Source organism: Mustela nigripes, chromosome 5 (assembly GCF_022355385.1).
Source record: "Mustela nigripes isolate SB6536 chromosome 5, MUSNIG.SB6536, whole genome shotgun sequence".
NCBI lineage: Eukaryota > Metazoa > Chordata > Mammalia > Carnivora > Mustelidae > Mustela > Mustela nigripes.
In genome coordinates this window covers 47,157,876-47,172,553 of record NC_081561.1, presented here as the reverse complement: position 1 = coordinate 47,172,553, position 14,678 = coordinate 47,157,876, and the positions used below count along the sequence as shown (strand labels likewise).

Below are 14,678 nucleotides of genomic sequence, written 5' to 3'. Positions count from 1 at the left end.
TTCTTAATTTTTGCAACTGAAAATCATGATGATCTTTGTGATTCAAACCTACAGTTTTGCCTTAGGCCTTGTATGCAATGATGAATTGTTTAGTCCAGTTAAGACATGCTACTTTTGACTGGCACTAACTTTGAATTATAATAACAGGAACCTTGGGTACTTTCTCTTTTATTCCTAATGTTTTAAGGCTTAATTTGTTGTTCTTCAAATTGTCAGCGCAATGTTTTATTTCCCTAAAACATTGCTTGAAATACTTGAATTCATTATATAACATTATAAAAAACAAAAAACCAAAAAGGCAAAAAGATGACTTAAAACAAATTTTTGCAGCAAAGAAATATAAATGAAATAAGTGGTTTTCGTTTATAAACATTATAAACACTTAAAAAATCTTTAATTTTTAAATGTATATTTGAATTTTTACACGTGTTCCACAGAATCAAATATGTCCATATGACTTATATTCAGTTTTTTAAACCCTGATTCACTTACTATGGTATATATATATTGACTTAAATGTAGTTAAAGTGATAAATCCAGTATTTGGTCACCGATTCAAAATTTTAAGTGACTTTTGCAATACCTGGTCAGTCAATGTTGTTTTTATAGATTTAGGTCTTTCAATATGAAAATATATAAGATGTCAGGTGAGTGAGTTTATGCCACGAAGAGGCATTGCTGACTTAAACCTGTGGTCTCTATAGCAATGAATGCATGATTTTCAAAATAAGAGTTTTATCTTACTGTTCTTAAAAATTTCTAAGATGATTTCATGCAAATTAAACTTTGGAATTTATTTGCTAGATTTAAACAAGCAAACTAGCTTTTCTTAATTTCCAGTTTTTTAAAATAATAGAATTTTGAATTTAATCAACAGTGTGCTAAAATGAATTTTTCAAGTAGTTTGAGTATAGAGCTAAAATTGAATTGACTTATTTTAATAGCTCCCCCCCCACTTGTTTTAAGTAGTATTTGGTAAGCACTTTTAAAAAGCAAACCTACAAGGAAAATGGTATAATACTAATGAATTGTAATTAGTAAGCTCTTGGGTATGGATGAAGTCATCAAAAATATTGTTTGAGAATAAGTAAGTTAGGGCACAATAACTTTTTCGGAAATACATTTGCATTTATTGATTCTGCCTTACAGAATGTGACAGTGATGATAACCTGGGTATAAAAAATACTTCAATAGAAGAAGAATTGAGATCCACAGAAGGTAACCTAATGAAGTTAATCCTTTTTCTCTTTGACTATATCTGTGTGTTTTTTTAATTGCTCCCTGTCTTGCCTCTTCACCTGCTCTTCATCTTCACCTACTCCCTCCTACCCCAGAATTTCAAAAACATTGTTTCCTTGTTTAAAGGAGAGTTTGCATTTTCCCGTATAAGAGGAGTTAGAGGCAAAAGCCTAAAATATTTTCTGACCCTTTCCAGAAAAAGTTTGCAAAACCTGGGCTAGGAGAAGGTTTTGGTTTCCAAATTTTTCTTTATTTTGAGTAGTATTAAATTAAGAGTATTAAAAGTTAAGCAGTAGAGTTATGAAAACAAGCACTTATATGCGAATATTAATGGACTGTTTCTATAAATTAATTTTTTTGTTCCTTCTTAAAGGAAAAGCTATTTTCTCCCAAAGGTTAAAAAGAACTTTTGTCTTAACCTCACATCAAGTTATTTACTGGCTGTACTACTATTTGATTATGTTGTATGCCCATTTATTCACTTTGGTTTTTGCATAACAGACTGCTTTTTAATAACCATGGGGGCAAACAAATGATTTCTGAGACTAGTTTAAGTTTCACTGAAGAATTGAAACCATTATACTGGCACCTTTAACATTAAAGAACAACAGTAGAAGCCTTAATACACATTCCAGTAATGTATTTGTTGTTGGATATTTGAGAGTGGGAATGGGGAGACTAGAAAATAGGGAGGAAAATGTAGCTTAACAAGTATAGACAAAATGGCCCAGCTGATTCCTTTTCTGTGTATTTGCTTGATCGCTCACATAATGTAATTAGTTTAATTAAGAGCATACTAAAGCCCTGTGTTATTAGGCGTTTGGGAATTTGAATCTGGCAGTGAAATTTATTCATCCACTCAATGAAGTAGAAAATTCTAATCTTTCTTTCTTATAGCCAAAATTCAGTGGTTAAACAAAGTTGGCAGTAAATCTGCAGCCTAATTGGAAGCAAGTTTTTTGACCAACTTGTTTTCCCAACATGGTTTTTCAAGATCTAGCTCACTGCTTAGTAGCCACATAATAATGAGTTAAACAAGTGAAAGAACTTTTGTGAGTTAAAAAAAAAAAGGGGGGGGGGGGGGGTGGGAGGCACCTAGGTGGCTCCATCAGTTAAGCATGTGCCTTCCTAAGTGACTGTCTTTAGCTTAGGCCGTGATCGCAGGGTTGTAGGATCAAGTCTTGTGTTGGTCTGCCTACTGGACAGGGAGTCTGTTTCACCCTCTGTCTCTCCCCTTGCTCATGCTAACACACTTTCTCTCAGTAAATAAAACCTAAATAAATAAATAACATGCCCCCTAAGTTGTTTATCAAGGCCACTAAAAGTTAAATACCATCTAAGCAGTAGACTTGGCAACTTGAGCATCTAAGCAATAGACTTGGCAACCTTTATTTGCCACTGATGACTAATCCCATGGAAGGTGCCACACAAAATCATAACTTTTTTTTTTTTTTAAGATTTTATTTATTTATTTGACAGAGATCACAAGTAGGCCGAGAAGCAGGCAGAGAGTGAAAGTAGGCTCCCTCTTGAGCAGAGAGCCCGATGCAGGGCTCTATCCCAGGACCCTGGGATCATGAGCCGAAGGCAGAGGCTTTAACCTCTGAGCCACCCAGGTGCCCCCAAAATCATAACTTTTAAATAACCACTCTTGGAAGCCTTCACAGTTTTTATGGTTCCTAGCTAACCCAGGAAATCTGAGATAAGTATAATGCAATGTGCACCAGAGTTTCTAACATTTTGTTATCTATGGTTATTTTATGATTTGAAGAGTTTCTACATTTTTGTGATTCTTTAGATTGGCAAAAGGATTACTATAAAGAATTCAAGAAAAGATTCTCTAAACTTTTAACCAGTTATCATGAGGTAGGAAAAATCAACTTGAGAAATCAAAGTGTTAGATGCTTTATTTTTGGATGCTTTATATAAATAAGTTTGAGAAACACACAGTGTTCCATGTAAGTTAAGGGATAGGACTCTTCCACAGTTCCTCTGATGCCCTTCTTTTTCCCCTTTCACCCAGTAAGAACTAGCTCAAATATCATCTCTTAGGTTGAACCATAGAGAACTGACATTTTGTAGACATTTTTGGGTGGTCAGTACTAGATTTACCATCTTAGAGAGAGTTAACTACTGCATTCACAAGGCTCCCTCTGTACCATATCAAGTAGATTTAAAAATTTTCTGTCTTATCTCCTGTAGAAGTAAGATTGTTTGTTGTTTTTTTCGTTTCAATACCACTTAGCACATAGTGTTTAGCCCTAAATAATTGTTTGTTGAAGAGTAAACTTGTAACAAACTCCGAACATGTTAGAGCTACCAGGACCCACTTCTCTATAGCTGAATCATAGAAATTAAGATAGAGGCAATTTGGCTGGGAGAAGAGTGGGTGATTTTATTGACCCTACAGCATGAAAGCAAAGTGATATTTTAGTCCAAACCTAATAGCAAAACTCAAAAAAGTTTAATTTTTTTTCCCCAGTTTTATACCTTTATTTGACAATCAGTGATTAGTTCTCATCCATATTAACTGTCTGTAGATTTTTGAAATTGGTGACAGGGTCATAGGTGACCAGTGTGTAGAACTTGTTTGGTGAATCTTATCCTCGTTACGTTTTCTGGACAACCACACATGGATATGGTAGGAACATTCCTTATTCCTTTGGCCCAGACATCTTTGTTGAGCCAGGTGTCAATGTGCACATCTGGAGTTCCCATCTCCTTCAGGGCAAATTTCTGGATCTCTTTGAGTGCCCAGAGGGCACGCTTCTTGAAACACATTCCGTTGATGCAATTGTGAATGTTGATGGTGTATTATCTGGTCACTACCTCATCAATGGCACAACAGCTCTTCTCTCCACCCTTCTTCGCAGAAGCCATTCTGCTGGGCCCTGGTTGGAAAGCTAAATAACTTAAGTCTCTTTTCATTCTTTCCTTCCCCAACACAACACGTAAATGCCTGACAAATGGTAGCAAAAGGCAGGATAAATCTGCCTGTGACTCTTGCCTTGAGGAAGGGTTACTTCCCTTATCTCCCCTCCCCTCCCACCACCATGATTTGTTTCATTCTTTTTTTTTCTCTGTAGACTAATATCAGACTCTGACTACCCATGCCAATCATAAAGATCCTCTGTAATCTATTTTGTATACTGGACAGGGGAAATAGAGGACACATAGTGTGGTGATATAGAGTGCAGACTTTGGACTCAGACTGTCTTGGTTAAAACCTAGCTCTGCTACTTATGAGTTATGTAATGTTGGTCAAGTCATTTAACTTCACTGTGTGTCAGTTTCTTCATTTTAAAAACTTGGAATACTAGTATACCTGTCTTACTAGAATAATTTGGTACATGGTAAACTGTACATGTATTGGTTGCTGCTGCTGCTGTTTTGATTTTAATCATCATCATTACTATTATTCACTGTTCTCTGCATCTAAGGCCTGTTCTGGAGAATGGCTACTTAGAGGTATCTTCACTCAATCCACTAAAAAAGAAAAAAGACCATCATTATGTGGGTGGTTGCCATTGCAAAACCATCTTTCTATAAATGTCAGTGATTTGCCTAAGAGTTTCTTCAGATAATAGCAGTCATCATATACTTAATCTTATAAATAGTAAAACATATTGTTGCCAGTTTAAAGAACAGGGTAAAAGAGAAGACTCTAATCATAACAAGTCTTCTAAACCTTGAGTAGTTTGCCTCCAGATTCATAATCTTAAAATGATGGGGCACGATTCATGTGTAAGTATTCTAATTCCTATTACTGAATTCTTTCTTATTCTACTGTAATTACCTCTCAAAGAGAGTGAAATTAAGGCAGACAAAATTCCCACAAATATTAATTTATTTCTTCATATAGCTTTCAGTTATTATCTAATGTTCTTTCATTTCAACCTGAGGATTCATTTAGCATTTCTTAAAAGTCATTTAACTTTTAAGACTAGTAGCAGACTCTCCCTTACTTTTGTTTATCTAGGGAGGTCTTCATTTCTTCATTCTTGAAGACTGATTTTGCTGGACGTAGAGTTCTTGATTTATAAGGGTTTTTTTCAGCTCTTTAACTATGTCAACTCACTGCCTTCTGGCGTCTGTGGTTTGATGAAAAATAAGCTATTAATCTTTCTGAGAATCTCTTACACATGATGAGTTGCTTCTCTTGCTGCTTGTGTTATTTTTGGCTTTTGATGCTTTGACTGTAATGTGTCTCAGCATGGATCACTTTCAGTTTCATCCTGGAGTTTGTTGAGCTTCTAAGATGTGTAGATTCATATCTTTCATCAAATTTGGGACATTTATTGGCCATTATCTCTTAAAATATTCATTCTGTCCCTTTCTTCTTCTTCTGGACTCCCATAATGCATATCTTATTGCATTTGATAGTGCTCCACCAGTCCTTTAACTTCTGCTTGCTTTTTTCCATTTTTCTTTCTTATCTTCAAACTGGATAACTTGTCCTGTCTTCAAGTTTGCTGATTCTTTCTTCTGTTTGTTTAAATTTGCTAAACTCCTGTAATGAATTCTTGATTTTAGTTGCACTTTTCAGCTCCAGAATTTCTATTTGGTGGCTTTTCATAATTTCTGTCTCTTTATTGATATTCTCATTTTGTTCACACATTGTTTTCCTGGTTTCCTTTAGTTCTTTGTCTGTGGTTTACTTTAGCTCTTAGAACATATTTTAAACATATATATATATATATATATATATATATACACACACACACACATACACAGCCTGGGTGGCTCAATGGATTAAAGCCTCTGCCTTTGGCTCAGGTCATGATCCCAGAGTCCCGTGATCAAGCCCTTCATCAGGCTCTCTACTCAGCAGGGAGCCTGCTTCCCTTCCCCTTTGCCTGCCTCTCTGCCTACTTGTGATCTCTGTCAAATAAATAAATAAATCTTTATAAATAAATAAAATAAATAAATATATAAATAAAATCTTTTTTTTTTTTAAAGGATTTTTTTTTAAACAGTTGGTTTAAAGTCTTAGTCTAGTAAGTCCAATGTCTAGGTTTTCTCAGGGACAGTTTAACTCATTTTTTTCCCCTTTAAATGGGCCATATGTTCCTGTTTCTTTGTATTCTTTGTGCTTTGTTGTTGAAAACTGGGTATGCAAATACTGTAGTACGTCTGGAAATCATATCTCTCTCTTCCCCAGACTGCGGTTCTGTTGAAGGCTACAGTCGTCCATTTGTTTACTTTTCCAAACTATAGTTGACCTTTAAACAGCATGGGGTTGGGACACTGACGCACCCACAGTAATTAAAAACTTAATTACTAATAGCCCACTATTGACTGGAAGCCTCCAATAACAAATTATTTATTAATACATATTTTGTAGGGGCCCCTGGGTGGCTCAGCTGATTAAGTGTCCAACTCTTGATTTTGGCTCAGGTCATGAGCTTAGGGTTCTGGGATTGAGCCCTGCATTGGGCTCTACACTCAGCTCAGAGTGTGTTTGGATTTCTCTTCCTCTGCCCTTCCCCAGTTCACACATGCTCACTCTTTCTCTCTCTAAAAATAAACAGTAAATAAAACAAAAAATAGTCAATACATGGGCATTTAGGTGGCTCAGTTGGTTAAGTGTCTGCCTGCAGCTCAGCTCATGATCTTGAGGTCCTGGAATTGAGCTCCACTGCAGGATCTCTGCTTAGGGGACAGTCTGCTTCTCCTTCTTTCTCTGCCCCTCCCCCTACTTGTGCATGCGCTTGCGCTCTCTCTCTCTCTCTCTCAAATTATTCTTTTAAAAAATAGTCAATACATATTTTGTATGTTATATGTGTTATATACTGTATTATTACAATAAAATAATCTACAGATAAAAATATTAAGAAAACCATAAGGAAGAGAGAAAATACATTAAATTTAAAGGTTTAAATTTATACATTTATAAACATTTAAAGGTGTAAATTTCCCTCTAAGCCAGGGTCAACAGGCTTTTCCTGTAAAACTGGGTAGTAAGTATTTTAAACTTTGTAGTTCACATTGTCTCTGTTACAGTTACTCAGCTTAAACTTACAGTATGAAAACACCTATACATAACACAAAAACAAATGCTTGTGGATATGTCCAATAAAATTTTATTTACAAAAATTGTCTTTGGCCTGGGTTTGGCCCACAGACAACTTTGTCAGTCCTCTACTTTTACCATGTTCCATGACTTTTCACATCTTGTATTTTTGCTGTTTGAAATTGAAAGATATTTCAATTTGAAATATTTTAATTTTCCTTGGATTTTCTTCTTTCACCTGTTGGCTCTTTAGGAGTATATTGTGTAGTTTCCAAATATTTGAATGTCTTACTATTCATTTCTAATTTTATCCTGTTATGGTAAGAGAATATACTCTGTAAAACTTTAATCTTTTTAAATTTATTGAGATTTTTATCAGCCAACATGTCACGTGTCTTGGTAAACATTACATATGCACTTGAAAAGAATGTGTTTTCTGTGTTTATTGTGTAGAATACTTTATAAATGTCAATTAGGCCAAGGTGGTTGATATCAAATCTTTATCTGTACTCATTTATTTTAATCTAGTTGATCTATCAGGTATTGCAGTAGGGATAATGAATTCTTCATCAGTGATTGTAGATTACGTTTCTCTTTAATTCTGTTTATACTTTTATATTTTGAAGTTCTGTTTTTAATTGGAAAATTCTGTTTTGTATTTCTGATGTGTCTTCCTAATTGACACTTTTATCATTATGAAATGTTATCTCTGGTAACACCTTTAATCATGAAAATATTTTTAAAGATTTTTATTTATTTTTGAGAGAGAGTAAGCATATGGGTGGAGGTAAGAGGCATTGAGAGAGGGAGAGGTACATTTTTTATAGACACCATGAAGTTTGATCTTACTTTTTGACTTACTGTAACAATCTCTACTTTTAAAGAATGGATTATTTAGTGTCTTAATATTTAATGTAATTTCGTACATGGTGGAATTCTTGTCTGCTATCTTGTTTTCTCTTTGTCCCCTCTTTTATCTTTTAGTTCCTACTTTTGTACCTTCTTTTGGATTATTATAGTACTATATTTTACTGTATTGTGTGTATTTAGTTTTTACTATCTTATTTGTTTGTGTATTTATTATTCTTTAAGAGTGAAAGAGAGGGAGAGAACACAAGCAGGAATAGCAGCAGAGGGAAAAGTAGGCTCTGTGCTGAGCAAGGAGCCTAACGTGGGTTCAATCCCAGGACCCCTGGGATCATGACCTGAGCCGAAGGCAGATGCTTAACCTACTGAGCCACTATGCATCCCCGTTTTTATTTTTAATAGGTCTATGGGCTTTTAGCCCTTTGTATTAATTTTTATGGTTGCTCTAGATTACAGTGTATAGTTTTTGCTTTTTATAGTGTATTGAGTGCTAATATACTCCACTTTATCTAAAATGTAGGAACCTTCCGGGACACCTGGGTGGCTCAGTCGGTTAAGCCATTGCCTTCGGCTCAGGTTGTGGTCCCACAGTTCTGGGATCAAGTCCCGCATTGGGCTCCTTGTCCAGCGGGGAACCTGCTTCTCTCTGTGACTATGCCTGCCACTCTGCCTGCTTGTGCTCTCTCTCTGACAAATAAATAAACAAAATCTTAAAAAAAAAAAAAATGTAGGGCGCCTGGGTGGCTCAGTGGTTTAAGCCGCTGCCTTCGGCTCAGGTCATGATCTCAGGGTCCTGGGATCGAGTCCCGCATCGGGCTCCCTGCTGAGCAGAGAGCCCGCTTCCCTCTCTCTCTCTCTCTCTCTGCCTGCCTCTCCATCTACTTGTGATTTCTCTCTGTCAAATAAATAAATAAAATATTTAAAAAAAAAATATGTAGAAACCTTCTAATACCATAGGTTAGTTTTGTCCTGCCCCCAAGTCTCTCCACTATAGTTGCCATTTGTATTACATCTACAGGTATTATAAATTCTGACTCAGCCAGCCACGCACCCCTGTTTACACAATTTTAGAAATTTCCAACCATTATTTCTTAACAGTTTTCTGCCCCCACTTGGTCTCTCTTCTTTTTTGACTCCAGTTATACATATGTTAGGTCTCTTAAATTTATCCAGAGGTTTGTTCATTTTCTTCCAATCTTTTTTCTCTGTTATTATTTTTTTTAAGGTTCATCTATTTGGGAGAGAGAGCACAAATGGAGCAAGGGCAGAGGGACAAGCAGACTCCCCACTGAGCATAGATTCCCCATGCAGGGCTCCATCACAGGACCCTGAGATCAGGACTTGAGCCAAAATCAGACTAAACCAACTGAGCCACCCAGGCGCCCCCTTGTTCATTAATTTCTGTTGTTCAGCCATCAAGTTTACTAATTTTTTTTCCCCTTCCTTCTCCATTGTTAAGCTGAGTGAATTTTCCAGTTCAAATATATTTCTCAGTTCTAGAATTTTCTTTTTTTTTTTTTTAAGATTTTATTTATTTATTTGACAGACAGAGATCACAAATAGGCAGAGAGGCAGGCAGAGAGAGAGAGAGAGAGAGAGAGGGAAGCAGGCTTCCTGCGGAGCAGAGAGCCCGATGCGGGGCTCGATCCCAGGACCCTGAGATCATGACCTGAGCCGAAGGCAGCAGCCCAAATCACTGAGCCACCCAGGCGCCCCTCAGTTCTAGAATTTTCATTGAGTTGGGGTTTTTTTTGTTGTTTTTTGGGGTTTTTAAATTTTTTTATTTTTTTCATTGAGTTGTTTTTTAAAAAAACAGATTGATTTCTCTGTTGAGATTTCTTATCCATTCATCCTTAAATCTATGAGGGTCATTTTCCCTCTCCTAGCTTTTAGTTATTAATAGACAATTGTATGCACTCCTTGGCTTATAGATATACCACTCTAATCTCTGCCTCCATCATCATGCCTCCATATTCTTCTTCTACCTGTGTGTCTTACATGGCATTTCTTTCTTATAGGGACACCAGTTGTGTTGGATTAGGGCTCAACCTAGTGACCTCATCTTAAATGGATTACACCTGCAAAGACCCTCTTTTCAGATTAGATGACATTCATAGGTACTAGGGATTTAGACATATGTTTTGGGGGGAACATAATTCAACCATAACAACCAGTACCTTAGAAGTATCCCCCTCACTCCCTCTTCCAGTTACTTCCCCTACACTCCTTCCCAGTTGTCAGTGACCACTATCATGTCTTGAAATACTAGTTTAATAGTGCTTGATTTTGAACTTTATTTAAATTGAATCATACAGACTTATCACTGTCCAGAAGAATTTTCTGTCATGATGAAAATAATTCTGTATCTGTACCTGGTTGCTAATAGTCATGTATAACTTAAGCACTTGAATGTGGCTTAACTGGAAAACTAAATCTTGAATCTTAATTTTTATTGATTTAAATATAAATAGCCACATAGAGTCAGTATCTATCATATTGGAAAGCACGAGCATGGTCTGTATTCTTTTATGTCTGGATGCCTTTTTTTTTTTTTTTTTTAAGATTTATTTATTTGAGAGATACCAAGAGAGACAGTTCCAGGCAGACTCCATGCTGAGCATGGAGCCCAACACGGGGCTCCGTCTTGAGGCCCTGAGATCATGACCTGAGCTGAAACCAAGAGTTGGACACTTAACCAACTGTGCCACTCAGACACCCCCTAGATGCCTTTTAAACATTGTTTTATAGATTCATCCAGATGTTAGCATGTAGCTTTGGTTTCTTCATTTCTAGTACCTACACAATTCTATTCTAAATTCTATTTAGATATTTGCTTTTTAATTTTTGGCTATTGTAGATAATGCTACTGTGAACATTCTCATACATATCTCTTAATGAACATATATGCATATTTCTGGGAATATATAACCTAGGAGTGGGCTTACTCATGTTCAGGTTTAGTAGGTAATGCCAAATTGTTTTTCCAAAATGGTTTTGCCAGGTTTTTTTCTTGGTCCCAGTAGTATATGTGAGTTCCTATTGATTTACATTTTCACCAGTCATTTAAATTAGTCTTTTAATTTTAGCTAGTGATGGGTATATACGGTTATTTTTATGTGTGTGGTTTTAATTTTTGTTTTTCTGATGAAAAAGGCTTATTGACCATTATGTCTGTGCCTTTTCAAAATTCTTAACAGTTTCTTTTGGATTTTTTTCTTTTAAGATTTTATTTATTTATTTGAGAGAGAGACAATGAGAGAGAGGATGAGCGAGGAGAAGGTCAGAGGGAGAAGCAGACTCCCCACGGAGCTGGGAGCCCAATGCGGGACTCGATCCCGGGACTCCAGGATCGGACCTGAGCTGAAGGCAGTTGTCCAATGAACTGAGCCACCCAGGCGCCCCTCTTTTGGATTTCTTTAACTGATTTTTGGGGGTTGAAAATTTTTTAGTTCTTTCAGGGTACAAGTTCGTGTATTGCAGATATTTTTTCCCACTGTATGTCTTGCCTTTTTACTCATTTAATGGTGTCTTTTAATGGATAAAAGTAATTTTAATAGATTCCAAATTACCATAGTTTTCCATAATATTTTTTAAAATTCTGCTTAATAAATATTTCCCTACACTAAGATCATAAAGCTATTCCCTTGTATTATCTTCTAGAAACTGGTACCACAGCCTTAATTATTATAACTTTATAAATAAGTTTTCATATTTTTTACAAGCCTTATCATCTTGTTTTTCTTTGCTTAGAGCATCTTGGCTTTTCTTTGTGTTTCCTCATCCCTAGAATTCATCTTAGGGCAACTCCCTGACCTAGAATCTAGCTTTAATTTAACATACAGTGTATACTAGCCTGTAGTATTTTAAATTACAGAAACATAACACAGTATCCCAGCTGAGAGGAAGGTGTAGCTGCATCTTAGAGAGATCACTGGTACCCGTGAACCAAGGAGCCTCTGAGAGACTTTGGACTGGATGGGATGAAATAAATCTGGTGTGAGAAGCTGGTGAAGGCCAGGAAATGGAGAAACCACTTGTAAACCCAAGAATCTCATTCTTGTTTACTATTGTATTCCTTTGCCTGGTATACAGTGGGCATGCGATAAATATTTGTTAAATGAATGATATATTATATGCTTCTCAAGACATTATATAGCTATGAGTTTCACTCTTTACCTGAGATACTAGAAAGCTTAAAAAAACTTTTTAATGCCTGTGAGATTTTGGCATTTCATGCTTTTGACTCTCTATTTCTATTTTAAGCCTTATATGCATTGCCTTAAGTGATTGTCAGTGATATCAAAAGTTTTTTGACTGTTGTCCCTAACTGGAAATAACTTGCAAGTTCTTTAGTAAGCTCATATTATAATTCAATCTGAGGTTATATCCAGATTCTCATTATTTTGAAACACTCAAATTTTATAAGAAACTGCCAAGTCATCCTAGGTTTCTCAACTTTGTATTTCCTTCCTTTTGGAAAGACAGATGTAGTTGATGAGATTTACATAAAGCATGTTTATTAGTTTTCTGCCCTAAATATTAAAATTCTCTGTTTTGTTAATGCAGATGTGGAATTAGAAGAAGCTATTAGAAGAAGTCTTGAGGAAATGTAATTGTAAAGTTATTACCACACAACATCAAGTGGCCTTGAAGAAACTCAGGATAATCAATTCTTGAGTTTGTTTTCTAAAGGAGACCAGAAATCTGTTGGTACAAATGTATTTGGAAACATGTTTTTTTTGCTTTTGCATCTGATATTTGCTTTGTATTTTTGTGCTATTTGGCAAATTGTACAGAAGAATAGAATACATGTTAATGCAGATACAAATCATGTATTCTAATATAGTTATCACAGTTTTCCAGTTAACTCTGAATTTATATATTTAGGTTAAAAGAACTAAAAAAATAGAGAGGCTCTTGACTATTGTTTATATGTTTCCCAAATAGCATTAGTTGTTTAATTTTATTTGTACTGTAACAGATGATTCTAGTTTTTTAGGAGTGAAAATGAATATAAATAAAGCTGTCATAGCTCAGTTTTTCTGTAAATTCTATTTCTTATGTGGCACTAATATAGAATACCTTTGAGATCTTTGTTTATGATTATTAGAAGAGATTAATGGAAACTGATCATGGAAACAGATTAAAAACTTTTAATGGGCAATGTTCTTTGTAGGTTTCACTCAGCTGTATTATCCTGCTGTAACTGGAGTACCACATTGCTGTAATTAAAAACAAAACAAAAAACCCTAATTTCTTTGAAATTATTGAAACCTTTTCCATTCCTTTTACCTGCTTAGACTTTCATGTGACTTGTATTATCTATAGTTTAAAGGGAATGATATAAAAATATTTCCATAGAATTAAATGTATTTTTAATAACAGTCCTTTTTTATATATATTTGTGTAAACATAATATTCTTCCAAAAAATAATGTTGATGGTCTACTCAGGAGTAATCTTCCTTAACCTTTAAAATTTTTATTTCATTTGAAGTGTCTTCATTTTAATTATTAATTAAACCGTCAGCTTCCTACATTTGGTATTAAACATTTAGTTTTTAAATGGTCAGGCTCCATTGTGAAGAATAAAAAACATTACATAAATAGAAGACCGAAGAAGGGCTTGTCATACTATCTTTGTGTGTGTGCACAAAGTCTTCCCTAAAGATTTTAAGTAGTAATTACATACCAGACTTAAATTTTTCTATAAATATGAATTTGTCTTTAAGACAAAAAAAAAATCATGGCTAGAATTTTCTTCCTCTGCAACTTGATATTTTAGTGTGAAATAGCATTACTGTTTGTTTGTTCTATTACTATAATCTTTCCAATCCACATTGGAAACCAGTTTGTGTTTTTATTTCTTACGATGTCAGTTCTGTCCTACCTGCTTGTATTTTTTTTTTTTTTTAAGTAGACAGACCGGTTGGTTGAGAATTTACCATTTTTCCAAAACGACCACTTGTACTTTTAATTTGTATGTTAAAGTCCTCAGGCAGGATTTTAGGAGGTAGTCATGAGCTGGACCTTACAGACCTCTCCAAGATCTTGCTCAATAGTGAGGAGCAGAGAAAGGATGATCCAGAAAGAAGAGGGGTGAAGCAGATGTGGGAAAGAGAAATCAACACCTCTTTGCTAGAGGTACCTCACACATGTGTGATATACACTGATGTTCTGTTAAGCTTTTGTGGTGTGTATGGTAGAGAGTAAATGAAGTTTTTTATATGACACTAAAGGGATATTTCATCATAACCCTTAAAACAATAATTGGGTTGTTTACTGTTTTCATTAATAATTGTCACTGTATTTCCACTTGTTAAGCAATTAAAAATCATTTTTAAATTATTTCATAATTTGAACTTAATTTAGACACTACGGTAATCAGTGGATGATATTACAGAAAGTTAAATGGATTGTTATCAAAAGTAAATGTTTCCAACATTGATAAAGATGCATATCTTTTCATTAAATCATTCACTTATTCATTCATTCACTCCCTCACAAAGTATTTATTGAGTACTTAACCATGTGCCAGTGACTGTTCTAAGCACTGGGGAT

At 35.1% G+C, this 14,678-nt stretch overlaps 1 protein-coding gene and 1 pseudogene across 4 annotated transcripts in view; one reads left to right on the top strand and one right to left on the bottom strand.

Moving 5' to 3' along the window:
- Positions 1 to 14,465, top strand: part of ZNF451 (zinc finger protein 451) — a 94,823-nt gene extending 80,358 nt beyond the window's left edge. For 2 of the 4 annotated variants that reach the window (XM_059400192.1, XM_059400193.1), the window contains exons 14-15: positions 1,150 to 1,218; positions 12,686 to 14,465. In XM_059400192.1, coding sequence (XP_059256175.1) covers positions 1,150 to 1,218; positions 12,686 to 12,732 — 116 coding nt within the window. In that variant the 3' untranslated portion in view covers positions 12,733 to 14,465. The other 2 variants (XM_059400194.1, XM_059400195.1) reach the window with 2 other exon arrangements.
- Positions 3,610 to 4,119, bottom strand: LOC132017238 (large ribosomal subunit protein eL31-like; annotated as a pseudogene).
- Positions 14,466 to 14,678: the final 213 nt, after the last annotated feature.